This window comes from Cinclus cinclus, chromosome 4 (assembly GCF_963662255.1).
Source record: "Cinclus cinclus chromosome 4, bCinCin1.1, whole genome shotgun sequence".
In the NCBI taxonomy this organism is placed as follows: Eukaryota; Metazoa; Chordata; class Aves; order Passeriformes; family Cinclidae; genus Cinclus; species Cinclus cinclus.
The window spans coordinates 69,798,025-69,817,707 of NC_085049.1; the positions used below are offsets into that span (position 1 = coordinate 69,798,025).

At 41.1% G+C, this 19,683-nt stretch overlaps 1 protein-coding gene across 3 annotated transcripts in view; it reads left to right on the plus strand.

Moving 5' to 3' along the window:
- PKP2 (plakophilin 2) overlaps positions 1-19,287 on the plus strand; it is a 36,189-nt gene extending 16,902 nt beyond the window's left edge. For 2 of the 3 annotated variants that reach the window (XM_062491516.1, XM_062491517.1), the window contains exons 5-13: positions 793-1,000; positions 5,216-5,393; positions 11,816-11,933; positions 13,415-13,576; positions 13,989-14,162; positions 14,734-14,887; positions 16,364-16,553; positions 17,530-17,617; positions 19,198-19,287. In XM_062491516.1, the coding sequence (XP_062347500.1) occupies positions 793-1,000; positions 5,216-5,393; positions 11,816-11,933; positions 13,415-13,576; positions 13,989-14,162; positions 14,734-14,887; positions 16,364-16,553; positions 17,530-17,617; positions 19,198-19,266 (1,341 nt within the window). In that variant the 3' untranslated portion in view covers positions 19,267-19,287. The remainder of the gene's footprint in view (positions 1-792; positions 1,001-5,215; positions 5,394-11,815; positions 11,934-13,414; positions 13,577-13,988; positions 14,163-14,733; positions 14,888-16,363; positions 16,554-17,529; positions 17,618-19,197) is intronic. The other variant, XM_062491518.1, reaches the window with a different exon arrangement.
- Positions 19,288-19,683: the final 396 nt, after the last annotated feature.

Consider the following 19,683-nt stretch of genomic DNA (forward strand, 5'->3'; position numbering starts at 1 on the left):
GTACTTTCCATAGTAAATTAATTCCCGGGTCAGTTCAGGCTTGCCTGCGTAATATCCCAGTTCATGATATGGGATTCCTCTTTCACCACAACAAACTATTTGTTTCCATACAGCTACTGTAAAATAACAGCCTTTAAATCCTTCATTCATTTGGGACCAAAACTCGTTTTCTGAAGATTTAAACATTGAAAAGTAGTCTTTGCTAAATGTGAGTAGTTTGGAAGACAGCTGGCTAACAGTGGTTAATGCTCTACATTATGATGCTCACTTCTACTGTTTCCTCTGTGTGGCACAGTTAAGAAGGATTAAGTATAATGTGTTGGTTTTTAACGTGGTGCAGTGGGAAGAAGACTGTCTTTTCATCAAGCTGGTTACTGGGGGTAAAAAAAAAAAAAACAAACAAATAACCTGTTAATAAAGGTTCCAGAATTAAATATTAAATATCAAATATTCATTTCACCAACATGGAAGCTAAAAAGCAAAGTGATTAAATGTCTTGTCAGAGAGTACAAATCTGTGGCAAAGCTGGAAGAGATTTAGTATCATTCTCTGATAGTAATTATGAAAACATGTCGCCTCCCCTAATTGTGGATTTTAAGTATTAGTCATACAAAAGCTCAGAAATTAATAGTCATGTCCAAATGATTAATGATCTGTACTTCAAGTCTCTCAAATAGCAGCAAATTAAAGGAGTTCCTGTAAGTATTTAAATGTTTGCTGGGGCAGGGGGAGAGTGGAGTTTGTCATTTACAGCATCTGACTGTTCTCTGCTGTGTTTTGTTTTCCTCACAGGTTTTCTCACTTGGTGGTATCCCCAGACTTTTGCAGCTCCTTGAGGTTCAGAATGAAGATATTCAGCGGGCAGCGTGTGGTGCTCTGAGAAACTTGGTGTTTGAGGACAATGACAATAAACTGGAAGTGTCAGAGCAGAAAGGGATCCCGCTCCTGCTCCGCCTGCTGCGGCACACCAGGGACATAGAGACTAAGAAGCAAATCACAGGTAGTGTTTTCTCTGCAGTCAAGCATGAAGTGCTTTAAGTAGTGCAAGAGCTTGCAGGGTGAAGTACGTGATTGTTTACTTAAGCCTGTGTTTAGTGACTAAATACAAAAACATTGTCACCAACTCCAAGCAATTCCAGTAGGGTAAAATTCCAAGGTCCTTACTAAGACCAGTCCTTCAGTCAATTAAAAGAGATTAGGAGCTGCAACTTCCCCTCTTAAAGTTTCTTCAGAAATTAAGTGAGACTGTTTTGCAGGAAGCCTAAAGTCCTTGATATTCCAGAAAAGAAAGTCAGGCTCCCTAGGGGTGCCTGGGACCGTAATTAATGCCTGCCACTTACGCAGAAGCTCAGCTTTCATTTTTTGACTCTGCTGAGAGTGCCTACTGGAAGTTCCTTGTTGAAGACTGTCACCCAGAACTGTCATGTGCCATGGACAGAAAGTGGTTCTATTCCCCACAAACCCTACTGCCCCAGATTCCTGCTTCATTCCTGCAGTCCCGTGTGTCCATAGTGTGTCTCTTGGAATTCCACTGCTTGTGACCCACATTCTTTCTAATTAGCATGCAAAGGAAGAGCAGGCTTATATTTTATAAATGGAAAACATGAAAAAATTAATGGAGGTTTATTTCAAGTGATCTTTGAAGATACCAGGAACAAAATCTATGAAGACAACAGTGTGTGAGAAGATACTGAAGTTGTCAAGCAGCCCTGTCCTAAAGCAAAGACATGTTGAGACCTTCTGTAATTCTGCATTCTTTAAAGTATTTGAAATTCTCTGCTTCCTAAGCTGGAGAACAAAGCTTTGTATTGTTTGCCCTTTTTTTAGCTCAGTTTTTCACACTCAGTGGTTGCAGAATTGGGTCACAAAGTAATTTACTGTATAGTGCCTTAACTCTCAGTGCTGTTACAGACCACTGAGGGAAGCAGCAAAAATGGTGGTAGAGTGGCCAGAAAGCCAATGCTCTTTCCTTGCTAGCAGTTTCAGAATTTCTGACAAAAATGTTGACTATGCCTGATAACTCACATGTATGTTGAGAATATCACAGTATTCCCCGTCACCAAAGTGGAAATGGATAAAGGGATGCCTTCTTTCAGCAATTACTGCTGTCACTGAGCATGAATATTTATTCACAAAAGAAAGAAGACACCAAAAACTGTTTATGCCAAGCAGGATGATGTAGTTTGTGTAAAGCAAAATATTATTATGTGCTTTCATGCCTGTCAGTTGCAAAGGATAGCTTTAAAAATACACCAAGAGAGAAGTATTTCTTGCTTTGTTCAAAACCAAATGTGCAGCCAGGATAAAAAGCACTGGGTAACTTAGTGAAAATGCCACTGGGGCATACTTTTTGCCATCACTTGAACAATTCTTCCAGCTCCCTAGCAACCTGCAAGGAGCCTAACAAGAGCAAAGGGCAGTTTGGATGAATGAATTTCACCTCTTGCATTGCCTTTGACTTCTTACAGGACTAGTGGAATATCATATCCATGCAAGCAATCTCTGAAGTGCACTCTTCCAGGAAAAGGTTCCTGTGAAAGATCTGGTCTTACACCAGTCAGCACCAGAAGTCCATTTGTCTTTCCACATCATACATATTACTTGCCTAATTTGACTGTAAATTAGGGACTTCCAAATGTATGGCATCATATTCAGCTAAATGTCTTTCCCCATAAGAGATTAGTAACATCATCTTGGTACCTGATAATACCTCATTGAACTGAAGTGAAAGACTCCTGGCTGAGGATTGAAAGCATGCAATATTAATTAATAAAGATGTCTAAGCTCAGCAGAGGGAGTTTTTTTGTTTCTACTGCTGTGTGGGAAGCATGGAATCAAAGCACTCCACCTGACAAAAGTGTGTGAAGATAAGGAAGTTTGAGGAGAGAAGGAAGTTAAAACTCTGAGTCAGAAGTTTTCTGATACTGTACTTCATTACCTGTGTGAAATATAGTACTTGTGCACATGAGATAAGTAAATCTCAGCCTTAGAAGCTTATCTTTAAAGGTCACTGGTTTATTAGGTCCATCATTGTTAATACAGACAAACATTTACCTGACATTAATCCGTATTTTATCTTATGTTCTCAAAGAATACTTTAACGCTCTGTATTTTCTTCAAGACCCAGGCTTAGGAATACAGCCTGAGCCCAGTCATGTACTGTGGCATGTATTGTGCTGTGAAGAGACTAAGAGCAGCCAAATTGTGTGGAGATAAATGCTGATTCCAGAACATGCTATCACTGCTTCACAGTCTGTGAACACACAAAAACCACCAGACCACTGCCCCCAACAAAACAGCTTTGTCCTGATACAAAGGTTTGAAAGATGCTGTGGACCAATCTGCCTAATGCCCCTGTGCAGAAAAGAGCTGCCCAGTTTCTCTGCAATTTCTGTGCTCATATGATCTCTTCACAGGGGGAATCAGACCTGCCCAAGATCACTGAATTTCACTGAAAATTTCACTGAAAATTTGCTGGTTTCACAAAAGCATTGATACAGATAAAGTACACAGAGGCTTTGTCCTTTCTTTGGCATACAAGCTACTTAGAAATCTCTTAGGAAAGGAGTGAGGTTTCTCCTAAATTGTAGGAGAGGATATCATTTGGAGACAGCACAGGACCTAAGACAGGGTTGGAATTGTATGGTATTTGGAGAGCATACTGAGGAACAGAAAGTAAAATGGCTGTCGCATGAAAGAACCAAAAGTTTTTTGCTTTGGAAGGTAAGCCAGATGGGCCTCCAGGGAGTAGCTAACCTCCTGATCTTGTTATCATCCAGCATAAATAAAAGAAATTAAAGACAATTTTTCCTGCGGGGAAGATTATAGCACAAGCAGAACTGTCATTAAAAGAAATGTAAATTCAAAAGCAGACGCCACCCTTTTTTCCAAATAACCATCTAAGGGAAAACTATGCTCCTGAGAATATAGCATAGGTGCAAGGAAACAATCCACTCCTGAAGACGTTTTCTAATGTGCACAAATTCATCCACACCCAGAATACCACTGAGAGAATCCTTCTGAGCCCAGAGAGAGTGCCTGGGGGTAGGGTTTGTGTTGGGAAATTTACAGGGAGAGCAATATCTCAAAAATTCTCTTCTGACAATTCTAAGTATCTGCCTGTAATTCTGAATTTATTTGTTCTTTTAAAAATATATTCTGTCCTTGTGCCATTTCTTGCATTTGTGCCCTTCTGTCTTAACCTGCTTCGCTTACCAATGCCCTTTGGACCACTTGTCTGGTTTCCAGTAAGCCTTACCTATCCTTCAGAAAAGTACATTCTTCCTTTTATCCCCTGATTCAGAGGCTGAAGAGCTGATCCCAGGAGAAGGAATGGGCTGCTTCTGGCTGGCTTTTGTTTTGATTCTACTGCTGCTCACAATACCTGAAATTAAATTCAAAGTGTAAGGAGATACAAAAGAAACATTTTGTTGTTGTTGTTGTTGTGAGCTGATGAAAGGAACATTCTCTAATACTTTGCCAGTGTGTAGAGGAGGAGGTCTGTGAAACTTAGAGCAGCAAGCTGGAGGAACAATGAATGTCTTTGTAGTGAAAAGCAGAAATACGTGTTGTTTTCCAAGGGATGAGTACTTTAAGAAGAATTGTTGTCTGTTGGAACAGAACGTAATGGAACCTGATAAGTTCTACAAGATTTTATTTGAAATTTGTTTTGGAGATTGTGAATAGATGAGGTTTGGAGCATTACTTTATGATTTGTTTAGTGATTAATGTCTGGACAGTAGCAGCCAACCAGTGTTAACAACTTTCCCTCTTATGAGAAATTTTGCTATCAGGTGTTAGAGAAACTTGGGGAGTGGGCATCTCCTGTCTTCCAGCAGGTTTCCTTTAAACTCTCTGCACCTCCCCTCTATCCCTTCTGTGAGTTTGTTTTTCCCCTAGATTGTGCTGCTTTGGTAACAGAGAAGGTGATTGTGGCAGATGGACAGTTCAGAGCCATGGAAAATTGCACTTCTTGGCTGGGCATTAGACTGAGTATGCAGAGATTTTAGTTTATTCACAAGGATAGCTGTGCTCCCCTTTCTGCCCTCTTTCCATGTCCCTGGATCAGGGCTGGCAAACACTTACCAATCCCTTCTCTTCAGATTATCAGTGCCAGGCAGGCTCTTCACTCATTAACACCAAGGGCTGTGAGATTAAGTCTTTCAAAGTGCAGAGGAGTCTTTCTGCCTCTCTGATTTTATTGTGGATATTACAGGCTTGTTGTGGAATCTGTCCTCCAATGACCAGCTGAAGCACCTGTTGGTTAGAGAAGCCCTGCAGACCCTGACTGAAGCTGTTCTCATCCCCTACTCAGGCTGGCCAGACAGAGATTACCCAAAATCAAGTGTTCTACCTGACCCTGATATCTTCTACAATGCCACAGGATGCCTGAGGTAAGCACTCTGTCTACAACTACCCAAAGCAATAGTGATGACAAAAGAGGTTTGCACAATTATTTCTGGATGAATACCAGAGTTCATCTCAAGCTACAGTCACTTCTCTAAGTTGTCAATAGACGACTTGGAAAGGGGACATGGTACCTACAAGCACATAAAGGTGTTCTGTTTCCAGCTGCTACCAGAGATGCTTATTTGAACATACCGTAATCTGTGACTAAACTGATTAGAAAGTGATTCATCTTAAATTAGAGAAAAGCCATTTTTTAAACCAGAGTAAGCCCTGTCCAGCCTTTTGCACATGTTCAAGTAAGTTGCAGCCATGGGGTGGAGGAATAGATTCATAGTTGTGTATTTAGTACTGCAATCTGCTAATTGACTCATGGACACGGTAGCAGTTACTGTAGACAAGCACCAAAGGCCTCAGTGAACACACCTCTAAATGGCTGAAGTATGAAAATCACAACTTCAATAAAAACACCTTTAACAGTCTATAAAATGGGGGCCCTCTGAGAGTTCAAACTCATGGAACATTAAGTAAGTTTACACATTTAAAAATGCACAAAAGGACATTGTTTGAATTGACTAAGGAGTAATGTATGACTGCAAAGGCGTGACCTGAGGTTTAAACTCCTTCTAGTAGAGTACAAGGAATTGAGTTTGGAATTTGGAGGCTGGGAAGCTGCCCATTTTGCCTCACACATACCTGCTATGCTGACACATCCACTAGCAGATGTGTCATGTGTATATGTATATGTATATGTATATGTATATGTATATGTATATGTATGGCATTGATTCTTCCTGTGCAGACAGCTCTGTATCTGACTCGTGTGATTTCAGAAGACAGATGAATTCTAAGCTATTCAAAATACTCAACAATAATGCACCTTTTTCTGAAGAAACTCCTGTCAGCCCACTAGCTACTAATTAACTTCATGTCTAAGTAATAATTAACTTTTATTTACTCTGATGACTCAAAAACAAATACAAAGAAACACTAACCACCCATAATAAAGCCTGTCTAGCTAACATTTAGTGCTGTTGTCTAGGAAGTGAAGGAGTTTGTCTTTTTTCATATTAATTAGCTCAAGCTGCATTTCTGCAGAAATCAGTCTGGCATTTCCTCTCTTGGTGTTTGGACTCTGGAATTGTCTCTTCCCTATGAGGCAGCCAATGGGGACACAGATCATTCTTGGGTTTAGCTTGGTGTTGCTCTTCCTGAGCTTGTTTCAGCAGATTGACACAACTTTTAGTGTGACAAATAAAGTATAACAGTACCTGAGTTCTTTTAAATGGAACTAGATTCCTGGGTTAACATTACTCTGGACACAAAGGCAGTGCTTGGGGCTGTTCCAGAGTTACTGTGAGCTCTCCAGTCTTAATTAAAAGTCTCTAAAACTGCCCTTATGCAAGTACTTAAGGGTACATTACCTATTTTAAAAATAATGATTCCATATTTTCAGTCCATATTCTAGTCCTTCTAATCTTTAAGAGCTTCAGCACTAAAAATTAGAAATAGGAGAAGGGCTTGAAAATTCTCAGGTAGAGATGATCTGCAGGATTGCCACATACTTTCTAGCACAGAGTAATTTTTAATGAGGCTTACCTATTTGTACAGGCTAAACAGCTGAGATTTTTAAGATTAATCAATTTGCATCTGGAAACTGACTCCCCTCCCAGATTAGATCATTAGAAGTATACCTTCCTTATGTATTAATCACAAAAAAATCTCTGGATCAATAAAAAGAAGTGCACACCACAGAGCAATAAAAGTGTGCACTGAGGGAATGATGTTACTTTCAAATATGTTTAAAGAGTCTACTTATTTGCCAGAATATAAACCTGTAATTAGTCTTCCCTTTTGTAATGCTAACATGTTTGTTGGGCATGTTGATAAAGTCTATAGCCTGCAGCTTCTATTAGAGGGTAAAAATAGTACCTTGAAGTGCAATACATTATGCAAAGTACTGTACTTAGTTACAGGAGAATGCCAGAACTTCTTTTCAAAAATTTCCATACAACTGTTGGCTGAAAGGGGCAGCCACGGCCCAAACCCAACACTAACATCTGGTGGGGGCATATGCACTGCACCACACCATTACCAAATTATAAATTAAAGCTTCCTTCATACTCTTTGAGAAAACACCATCAGGAGAAGTGAGTCCACTTCTAGCAGATAATATTGCAGGTACTTCCAAGCACTGGAATGAGTGCATGACCAGACCAGTCCCCAGTTATTGCCAGAAGTATTGTGGGGTCCTGAATCTCAACACCTGAGTTGGTGCATGCAGTCAATGATAGGGAAGTCTGATGTTACAAGGATTTGTTAATCCCATTCTCTAGGTCTGTATTTTGTCTTAAAACCCTGTGAGAAGCAAAGCTTTACAGAAACCACGGGTCACAAACTTCATGTAATAAAAAGAAGCTGCATGCACCACAGAATTCTTCATTGGCAGTTAAAATAAGTAATAGTGTTGTTCAGTTGTGAATTATGATAAAAAACACTGTGCCTTGACCCACAGAGTAAGCCAAATCAACAGATTTCACTGGTTGCGTGACAATAGCCGAAAAAGTAAAATAGGTGTATTAAACTATCTAGAGGAGTGTTACAGACATTTGTGGCCAAGTCCTGTAGGGTTTTAAAGGTAAAGTCACTTTTTCTTGGCCTGAAAGTCCTACACATAAAAGTTGTGCTTCCAGTTCCAATACGAATGATAAAAATCTTCAAGATAGTTTCCCCGTACTCCTCTGAGTCTGGAAGGATAAGATCCCAGCAGCATGTAGAATGCATGGTTTTGAATATTATTTATATTCATGTGAACCTCTGGCATGACTTTTCCCCTGGAAGGAAGGCTTAGTGGAAGGCTGTTTGTATCACACCTTGAAAGCTGATAATGCACTGGTTCCATTTTTATCTTTAAATACCTTTTCCCAGAACTTCTGCAATGCTGGATTTTCCCAAATTTAGACACAGTTATCACATTTTCCCCTGCAAAACATTTCAGTGCTGAAGCTGCTGTAATTTACTACAGAGCCTTCCTTTTTAACTGCCCTGTGACTGAAGCATCCTGTGCCCCTATGTATTCTAGTTTTTCAAAACTTTCTGGACAACTACTTCTAGGATAGCCAGCTAACCTATCTCTTCTCACTCAACAAAGTAAAAATCATCCTTCCTTTTTCATTGTTATCTTTCACAGTTTGTCTGTCCCAGCTTCTGTCTGAGCTTCTTATGAATTACACAGTGACCCACAGGACAGTGGAAAGCTGTATTTGGAGGAAATGGTATCATTGCACTTCAGGCCAGGAGGCTGCAGAAACATCTGCTTCCATTTACTCTGGAGAGAAGCGAAGCCAAAGCTCTCCCCATGTGTTGAAAAGCTTGGAATTGTAATGGCAGCTTCTAAGAGAGAATGTAAAACAAATGACTGATGATGATAAGTCTTTGAACCAAGGCCTCTTGCATAGCATTGCCATTCATTTATTTCCATCCTTCTTATCTCCTCTTGCTTCCTCTTCAGTTTATCTGCTCCCCCAATTCCGGAAAGGAATTCTGTTACTTCGAAGAAGCAGCTTGAAGCCTGGCACATCTAGTTACCAAGTAGATCCCAGATACCTTTCCCTCCTTGGTGAATTTTTGAATTGTGCAAGGCATGAAGGGAAGAGAATTTCCCAAAATGTTGTCTGGTAATTGAATTAAATTTGCATTGCCAGTTCTAGCAGAATGACTCCCAGGAACAAAATCCTTCATCTTATCAGTTATGTGGACCATTCACAGCAGTTCAAGAACCTTTTCCAACAGTCAGTGCATGACTCAGTGTTGGCTTAGAGGGAGTATCCCTTTCATTTGGTGCCATTTATCAGCTAATTGAACATTTATTATCATCATTCTGTTTCTTTCCAAGTCAGGCTTGGTTTTACTGTGTCGAATTTCTTTGTATTTACCTCACAACTCTGGATCAAAATAGTATTTCCCAACAGGAAATTAGATGATCCTTGCCACATGCCACAGGACTGTGAGCAAAAAGCTATTTGGATTAAAGATATAGTTGCACCATGCATGTGTGCAGGAGGGGAGGGAAGCAGCAAATGCAGGATGAGATAAATGAGGCATGTAAACAGATACAGTGCATCCATATCAGCAAATGGCACAGTCTGAGCATGCCACCAGGATTACCACAGCTAAACATGCCAGAAGTCAGGGTTTTTTCATAGGTCGGAGCTGCAAAATTGTAAGTTCTGAGTCATTTAGTGCAAAGCATCCCCCCCCAGCACCAATCTCCCTAAGGCTGCGTTCTCCTCATGGTGCAAGCACTGAGTATTTCAGGGCCTCCTGGAACTCCACTACAATAAAGTCCAGCTCAGAGGCTGGCACATCAGTTGTCAGGAACCTCAAGTCTTAGGAAGCCAAGATGAAGTCAGTTTTGAAATTCTCTAAGCAAAATGTCTCCATTGTTTAAAAAATATATTTAAATTTACATTTCTGTGACGCTTCTCAGAAATATTTTTTTTTAATCTATCTAATATTATTTTTATCTCCTGGTATTTCTTAAGCTTCAGTCAGCAAACAAATGTAAATGGTCAGCTGACGTTTTTCCTGAAATGCTCTTCTCTGACCCTGTTTTGAGTGAGGTGATTACAGCAGTGTTTGGATGAGTGGGAGAGCAGGAGCTCTTCCCTTCCCAGTCCACGTTGCCACTCTAAGGAAGCAGGGAAAGGTGGGGAAAGGAGTACCCGTGTGTGTACAGGCATGCACATGGACACACACTGATATCTGTCTCTGGATGAGCATCAACTTCCTAATGAAACAGAGCCCAGTAATTAATTTCCCTTGCAGAACAGGACAGTGCCCCTAATTCAGGCTCTTCTCTGCCTCCTGAGCTATAAAAGCTCTTTACTCGACTCTGTTCACGCTGACAGCAAGGCCAGGGCATGGCCTCTCCTTGCACAAGCATTCAGCAGGATCAGTTGTAAAAAGTTGAGGGGATTTTAGAAAATGCACTGGGACAAAACAAAACACTGCATCAGCTGAAGTGCCTTTGGAGAAAGAAATTCCGCACTTATCTCTGACAGTATTTTTAGTCTGTGTGCCCCAGAAACTATTTTTGCTATGCACCAGGAGGGCTGTAATGTGCACACTTCTGTCAGCATAAACATAGGAAAGGGTGACATGCCTTGAGTGTGACATATGTAGGTAAAATTAAATTCCAAAGGGATTTCTATAGTAGGCCATGTTGTGGGATCTGAGTATTGATTCTGTGATATATCATTCCACGAGAGAATAACTGAATTCATAAATAGAGACATCGTTAACATCATGACCTAAAGTGAAATTGTAATTACAGTGCTTAGTATTTAACCTGAATATGCACTTCCCAGAAGAAAAAAAAATAAAATAGTGGAAGTGAAAGGACAGTGTATAAAATGCTATATTCATTTTACAGTCATAAGCCACAGGAAAGTTTAAACCTTACCAGCTTTGTCATTAATAAAATTGTAAACACTGTAAATTTAGTGGGCAAAGTAAGCAAACAAAATAAGCAACCTGAAACTATTTGAAGGAACATATCCCTCTGTGTTTTGATGAACGCTAAGATTTGGTTATATTTAATGTAATTTCAAACAAAGAAGCTTGAATGTGCAGTCTTTTGTCCAGGAGAGCTGCAGGAGTCAAAAAAAGTAAGGCCTGGATTTATAATTCCAATATTTCATAATTCAGACTTTGTTAAGTTGTAAAAATAATTATACCCCAAAATCGTAATTGTTGGAAAATCAGTAGCTTGTTTAGAGCCAACCAGCTTCAAGCAGCAAGTGTGTGTTTGGTTTTTCAAGGTTTTAAATCCGTTCTGTAATTCATTTGTAAGTTGTACTTGGTTTACTACAAAGCACAGCAAATGTTACTTGAAAGGCAGGCAAAGAGGGGGTGTTTGCATGTAGAGATGCTGCCAAAACCCTCCGATTGTGTGCCTGTTGATGGGTCATCTTGGATCAAGAACCAGCTCAGTGTAAGTAAATTTAATTCTAAAGAACATCTGTGTGCATGGCAATTTTTACAGGTGTCTCTCCTCTGGTATTTTCGCCATCCTAAATATTAAAATTATAACAGGAAATGGAATAGTGAAAAGAAGTCCAAGGGGTTTTTTGACTGCTTAAAAAGGATTAACTCAACTTTGAGATGAAAATTTGAGTCAGGTCTTACCTTATCCATCCAAACACAGTGGTTTGTTTGCCTGGAGTATTTGTTTTGGAGTGAAAGTTTTATCTAGAAGAGACTCAGATTGTCTTACACCTCTGAAGAAAAGAAGCAGTCAACCTGAACTTCAGTATCTTTAAGATTTAGCTGGAAAAGTTTGTCAGAGGAGCACAAGAAAATACTTTGGACTAAATCTCTTCTCTCCAACACATTCTTTCCTGCACAGAAACATGAGCTCTGCCGGCCCAGAAGGAAGGAAGAAGATGAGAGAATGTGAGGGCTTGATTGATTCTCTTGTGTATTATATCCAAGGAGCTATTGCAGACCATGAGCCCAATGACAAGGTACTCTTTGAGATGAAAAGTGTTTTCCTAGGGGAAATTGCCAGATGAACATTTTTCTGTTGTTTAGAAACCAATGTTCAGAAGCAGCTGTGATGTAACTGCAGAATTTATTTCCAGGGCTTTTAAAAGGGCTACCAAATGTGAAAGTCCAGTAAGAAGCTTTTTGAAGTATTTTTATCCTGCAGTCTAAAAGAATAGTACAACTTAGCACTGGGAAAACAGTTTTAGAATCACTAGAGAGAAAGGTAGAAACTTGTCTTTTTTTTTTTTTTAATGAAGTAAAATCACAGCTTTCAGAAATGCTGAAACACAGAAGAGTCAGATGTTGCCTTTTTGATTGTCTCAAGGTGCTAGCTAGCTATAAGCCTAAAAAAAATAATCTGGTTACTCTCCTATATATTTAATGCTACATAAGCCTTAGGAAATGAAGAACCTTTTTGGGTTTGGGTGACAGTGTCATTAAGGAGCTCACATCATTTATAATAGAACTAATTTTCCTAGGTTTTTTTTAGAAAAAAAAAATAAAAGCTGCACTTTCTTTTCCCTGCTGCCTAAGCCAGTAACTACAGGGACATGGACACCTCCAGATGCCAGGTTCTCACTCTCCCTCCTACCACTGAGTGTAGGTGAACGTTGAACACAGACTCTTGGAGTAGAGGCTTTTCTTTCAGCTGGGTGAAGCTGGGTGAGAAGAGCAGCTGTCACTTAGGTTAGCTGCAGCCTGTGAGGCACTTCTGGTGGGCCTGCTATAACTCGTGCTGTGTAGTGGTAATTACTGCACATTTATAGCTCTGTTCTAGGATTAGTTACTCGAGTTTCGCCATCTCCCTGTATCCAGTGTCATTAGCTTCAGGGAGAATCCAGCACATTACACGTGTGCCAGTAGCTGCCTGCTGCATTTTGTCTTAAAACCACTCATTCCTTCTTCGACTTTCAGAAAAGGAGGAACTGGTAACAAAGCTATTTGTCACTAGACTCATCGCTCAGAAATTGTAGACCTCAGCCACATTCAAGAAGGAATGTCTTATTTTAAAAAGCATTCCACCACAGAAAAATGCTTCCTCCTTGGGGAATTTAAAAAACTTTTCCTCTTGCTGATGCTGTGGTGAGGTGTGTACATGATCATCTCTACTCCTAAGCCCTTAAACACTCCTTGGCACACTTCTGGCCTGTGTCAAGTAGCACTCGCCCAAACAATTCCCAGGCAGAGTTCAGGAATGATAATGTGCCAGGAGCGTTCCCAGCAGGCACGCACCCCATTCCGAATGCAGCCCCGTGTGCCAGCTGCCCTCTGTGCTCAGGAACATCCCAGGGCATGTCTCACCTATCAGTGTAAAGGCATGAAGCCTGGCTCTTCCCAGAGCCGTTAGAAACTCTGCACTCAGTTACGGAAGATCCACAAATGAAATCTCATCCTGTGTCTGTACATGTCCCTTCAACACATGCCAAAACTTTCAATTTCTATTCTTTTGTTATTTTAGGCCACAGAGAACTGTGTGTGCATTCTTCACAATCTTTCTTACCAGCTAGAGATGGAGCTCCCTGAGAGCTATGCCCAGAGCATATACATGCAGAGAAGAAATATTTCTAACAATGATAAAACACCAGGCTGTTTTGGAACACGGAGCAGAAAAGTGAAAGAGGTAAAGTACATGATTAGTTACACCTCATTTGGTTAATAACTTGTAGCAGCCTCTAGAGAATAAGGCTGATATCTCATTAAAAGTCTGTTATTGATGTATCTGATAGGGTGACATGACACTTCCTTGCCCCAGAAGTGCAAATTTATTGATAGTCCTTGACACCAAATCTCTCATTCAGCTGCTGCTGATGACAATGACATAGCAAATGTTTTGTTAGTTGAGGAATACTCCACTGGATGGACTGGCCACTATCACTGAATACTGAATTTTTGCACATACTTATTTGAGCACGGAACTTGACAGTCTCCAAATAACCTGGTCATAAAGAGTTACAGAATTGCTAGTTCAGCTCATGATGCATTTAGCTATAGAGGTCAGTGTTTCTAAAGGCTTGATCTGTTTACATGTTTAGAAGCAGCAGGACACCCCGCTACCTGAGGAAAAGAGCAATCCCAAAGGTGTTGAATCACTCTGGCATTCTACACTGATTAGGATCTACCTCTCCTTAATAGCAAAGAGTACCAGAAACTACACCCAGGAAGCATCCCTGGGAGCTCTTCAGAACCTCACAGCTGGCACTGGACCAGTAAGTCAGCTTTTTTCCTTTTCTTCTCATTTAGATCTTGATGTGAATGCGTAGAGTTCAGGGTTGCAGTGGAGCTGACCTTAAATAACCACTGACAAGTCACTGGCTCAGTGACATGGTGAAGGAAAATGAACATTGGGAAGGTCATAACCAGCAGAGCAACTTTTCCATGCTTGGCAGATCATGGGGTCTGCTTCTTCTCCCCCAGTGTACATCTCCATGTGTGCTGTTTGCTAATTCATTACACAGTGAGGGATGAGCAGATGTTAAAAGCACTAAAAATGTCATTTTGTGGAAGACAGTCCTGTGGAGAGAGGAGGGCTCTGGCACAACAGCAGATCACTTTTGTGTTGAAGAAACTAATGACACCTGCCTGAGGAAGTAGCCAAAGAGCACCTGGGAGAAAGAGGGCTTGAAACTTCTTATGTATCACTTTCCTGTTGCAACTCATATGTAGCTCTGCCTTAAAACTATTGTAAATACGCTTAAACTGCTGCAGAGAGCTGGCTGTGTGTGGCTTTTTCTGAGGCTCTGCTTTCATGGTAATGACACAGAGCTGCCTTTTCCACAGATGCCATTTGCAGTGGCCAGGACTGTTGTTCAAAAGGCAAATGGCCTCCCGAGCATCCGAGCTATGCTGCATGTCAGCCACCCTGCAGTGAAGAAAACAGCAGTCTCACTGCTCAGGAACCTGTCTCGAAACACCTCCCTGCAAAATGACATAGGTGAGCAAAGTCCAAAGAGAGCTTGCTCTGCTCTCTTCACATTTAAGTTGCCTGCTTTGGAAAGAAAAAAAAAAAAAATTTGCAAAAAACCCCTGATCTGTGAGCATCGTAGATTTTTCACTGGATACTTGCAGCCACTGTACAGGGTTTAAAATGAAGAGTTTCGCCTAAACCAAGTTTTTAATTGGGTGTTCCTCTTCAGATACTTCCATTGGTGTTACTTTCAAAAATACACAATTGAAGTAAAGTCTGCACAGATTTGGAGAGGGAGGCTTTCTTCTGCTTAAAATAGGGTAAAGGAAGGTGAGTGCCGAGTTCTGTGCTGCCATGGCTGCATAATGCTTTGCAAGAAATCACAGAGCATCTCTAATTCTTCTAGTAAAGATCAGACTCTCTTTTATTAGACGCAAAGCTTTAGAAGTTTGCAGCCCACACCATTTTCCTGCAAATATTTTTTGAGAATGGAAGCTATAAGATGCTATAGAAGAAATAGTTCATTCTTTCAAAATTATCTCGTTTCTAAAAAAAAGCCATTTCTATTCTGAGTATTCTCATTTCAATTTATTGTGTATTTCAGACTTTTCCCTACTGACATGATAAAATATATGCATATAATTTGTTGTTCTTTTTTGTGTTCCCACCAAGGGGGAAAGGGGAAATTCCGGGTATACAGATGGCTCATGGGGCAGTTTAACCTCCAGAATTCTGCAGAATAGTCTCCTGGGCCTTGTTTGATCTTTAGAGAACATTCCATATTAATGAAAACATTATAACGTGTCAGTGGGCTGATTTCAAAGGGATAATCCATACGGTGTTAACAATTACAGGTGGTGAATCCCCCCTGAAAGAGAAGAAATAAACTGATAAGAAGTTGGGATTTCATCAGGAAGAAACAACTTATGAGAGTGTGGGAAAGACAGAGTAGCATAAAGCTTTAGGGGCAGGTACTTCATCTTGCACATTCGCAGTTATTTCCTTGCTTTACCCGTAATAGAGAGGACTGGGGGAATTTCAGGCGAACCTTTTTTCTGTCAAAAGGTGTTCTTTTTGATTGACTGAAAGTATGTGTGAATTCAGGGCAAATTCCAAAAAGAAAAACTCTGGCCAAAGGAAAACATTTGAGAGGGCGCACTGTTTTCTAGATCATAAGGGTCTAAATTTATCAAGCAAAATGAACCTTAATATCAAACGGAGATAAATTTAATATAAAACATCTCTTAAAAGGAAAGTGGCAGCCTGCAGCTGGCCCATGCCTGGTGAGTTCAGTCCAGCACTTGAGCTATTAATGGATCGTGCATGAGGCAGGTTACAGGCTGTCCAGTGTAGTGTGCATGCAGCTCCACCTGAACTGAGGGGATGTCATGCAGGTAGGAAGCCAGGAGAGTGGGGTGGGAGCACTCAGCTCCCCGACGAGGCAGAATGGGAGGAATGAGGTAAATCTTCACCCGCTCTGCTCGTCTCTCTTCCAACTTGCAGCCAGAGAAGTTCTGCCTGATTTGGTGTCAGTCCTGCCCGAGCGCGTGCCAGGCTGTGATGTTGCCAGTGAAACCGCAGCGTCCGTCTGCTACACGCTGTTCAACCTGACCCAGAGCAGCTCGCACAACGCCCGGCTGCTCCTCAGCACCCACGGCCTGCCCAAGGTCATTGCCATCAGCATCAACGACAGGTGAGGGGCTCCACAAGTCTCGCTCTTTCCCCGGGCGAAAAAGAAGCCGCGGGCTCTGCCGCTCGGGGAGAAAAAAACGCTTCAGCTCAAGGTACAGGACAGCCCGAACAAGTGATGTGAATAGGATTGCACTGATTGGGAAATGCAGAAAGATCTCTTACAACAGCTCTGCCATCCATAGGTAAATTTGCCAGGTTCCAGCGTTTTAAATAACTCCTCAGAAGATAACTGCACAATGGTATCTGTATTCTGATATATATGTAGTGACTGATCGTCAGATCTCATCTGTACCCAAAATGTCTGTCCTCTTTATTGTAACACAGCCCTGATAAACTTTAGCAATAAAGTGCTGAAGTTTATATGAAGTTTAACGTTTTATAGAACTTACAGACCTGTACTTAAAAATAACATATTGGCATTTTAGAGAACAGATACAAAATTTAATTGTTCTTTAATATGTAAACATGTGCAATCAATATTTACTCAAAAGATAATTTACGCTTTATAAATACTAGTAATTATTCCGTTTGCCTTGCTCTCTCTTTGCAAAATGAAAGAGGAAATCAATCTCAGTAAAGGAGGCCTCAAGAGGCCCTTAATAGTTTCAATCCTGTCTAACTAACCGGAGATTTTACCTGCTGGAAAGATTCTTTCAAATGTTTGTTGTGCTGAGGGTATGTTCCTCAGCTGAAAATGTACAGTACGATAGCTGCTCTAAGATGTAGGCTACAGAATGCTTGGTTTCTCCCTAAATTTGAAGAATGAGTGAAGCAGGGAGGCACATTTCATTTATTTCAGTAATAAGGACAACCTGAAACATGCTACAATAGCTAAAGGGTGGCAAACCAGCACTTAGGATAAAGAGAGATAGATAAAACAAATGCTACGAGGTTACCTTTTCTGAGATCTGTACATGCACTGTGATTGTGATGTGGGAATTTAAATACATTTTACCATTCTTTTTGCAAAATGGCAGCAATATGTTCAGCAAAGCCAGCAGGGCTGCTTCAGTCCTCCTCTACTCCCTGTGGTCACACACCGATCTCCACAGTGCTTACAAAAAGGTAAGCACAAAGAAAAATAATCTGTTCTTTCAGACCTAGAACCCTTTCGTTTGTCCCCTGGGGCCCTTAGCGTTCCTCAGCATCCTTTAGCATTTAAGAATGAACCTGTGATAGGATTCAAGTGGTCCCCGAGTTTGGTTTCCTTATTTACTTGTACGTAAGCCTGCGTAAGTAATGCACGGCCTTAATTTTTGCTCACCCGTGTTTCTGTTCTCCGCCTCTGTGGTTTTATTTCTGCTGGGAGAGCTTATGAGAAGTGCTGCTGCTGCCTGCCACAAGTGTCAGGTGGTGAGGAGTGCTGCGGAGTAGGTGAGCATCCACAGGGGCTGAAGCAGCCTGGCACAGAGGGACTGCGGTGCCAGCAAAAACAGGCAGGGTGAGGCAGCTTCCTGCTTTAAAAACCAGAGCAGTTCTGTTCTCCTCGTTGTTTGCACGGCCTGGTAGCCCAGGTGTCAGCTATAGTCACACAAAACCTTGGGGCTGGGAAAGGTCTTGGCAAACGTTCACCGCCACAGTCAGATCAAACAAAAAATGACCAGCACCAGGCTGCCACAAACCAGTTTGGGGTTTTTTTGAAGCTCTGTGCCTGCTTTTTCAGCACACAGCTGAGTTAATTTCCACCTCCCTACCTTCACCCTGTATTTCAAATTGTTTCTGGTGTGTTTGCTGTTCAGAATTTGCCACTTCAAATTCCCTATAACCTAAAACTGTTCCAAGTTCTCAAGCAAGCTGCTAGCACTTATTATTCAGCTGTTTCCCTTTGTAGATTTTTTTTTTTTTGGTTGAAATTTGCTCCAAAAAAGCTTCTCAGCATAAACTTTAACAGTGTTGCATCACACTCAGCAGGTGCTGCCCCACAAACTGGAAAGCTCTGTTCAAGAACAAGGCTATTGTGCCATATAAATTCTTAACTAGCTTTTGTTATCTCTGGCTTTTTACAACTGCATTCCTGACTTTCCCATACAGCAATATCCCTGATGGCATGAATTTTTATTAATTTACTGGTAGTTTTGGAAAGCCTACAAGACACGTTTGTCAGACCTGATTTTAAAAAATGCTGATTAGTTGCTCTTCTTACGCAAATCAGGTCCCCCCTAGAGACACCAGGTATGGCACTGAAAACTTCAGAACCTTCTAATGCCTTGACATTTTTGAAACTTTAGTCTGATAAGCCACAGAAATCACTTGGTCAAATCAAACTGATAGAGTCCTGGGTCATTTTGGCATTGCCCTGTGTTCTTTGTTCTGACAGGGTTAATCTCAACTAGGTTAATCTCAGATAGCTTAATCTCAGCTATGTTAATCTCAGCTATTAGTCACCTAAAAGTTAGGAGTCTGTAGAGCTGAGCTAAAAGAACAGGGTCCTGGTACAGTCAGTGGAGAGAGTTGAGCAATTCCAGTTATCCTCTCATCTATCTTGGCCTGAACGAGCACTGCCTGTTCTGTGTCTGTGACTGCACAGGACTCTGCCCAGACCCCAACCACAGCTCCTCATTCAGCTTTTAGGCAGCTGGACCCACTCTTCCCTTGAAGAATCAGCCCTGAGGATAATTAACTGTTCTGTTTCTCCCATTCCAAAGGCTGACTTTAAGAAGGCGGATTTCATCAACGGCCGGACCACAAAAGCCTATAACTCACTAAGGGATTGAATCAGAGCACAGCACCAGGGAAGACAGAGATCCTACAGCAGCTGGTGTAGCCATCTCCACACACCTGGTGTCACCATCATGAACCACAAAGTGTCTCAGAAAAGAAGGGGCTGATTTTCTATAAAAACTTAAGTGGCCAGAGAGTATCTTTCTTTGAGTTTTTAATCTTAACCACCTTGTTGTCACTGTATATATCAGTACAAGAATAACCAAAGATGGATTCTCCAGGATGTCTGAGGTGAAGTTTCATCCAGGTTTACCACTAGTCAGAGCTCCAGGTGACTGCCTTTGTTCTATCCAGAGGAGTTTGAAACACTGGTTGGCAGCCAATTCTTTTCAGACTATTTTATACCAGAAGTTTTCTACAGTGGATAAGCATCAGTTGCACTGCTCAGAATTTAGTAGATTTTCACTCTT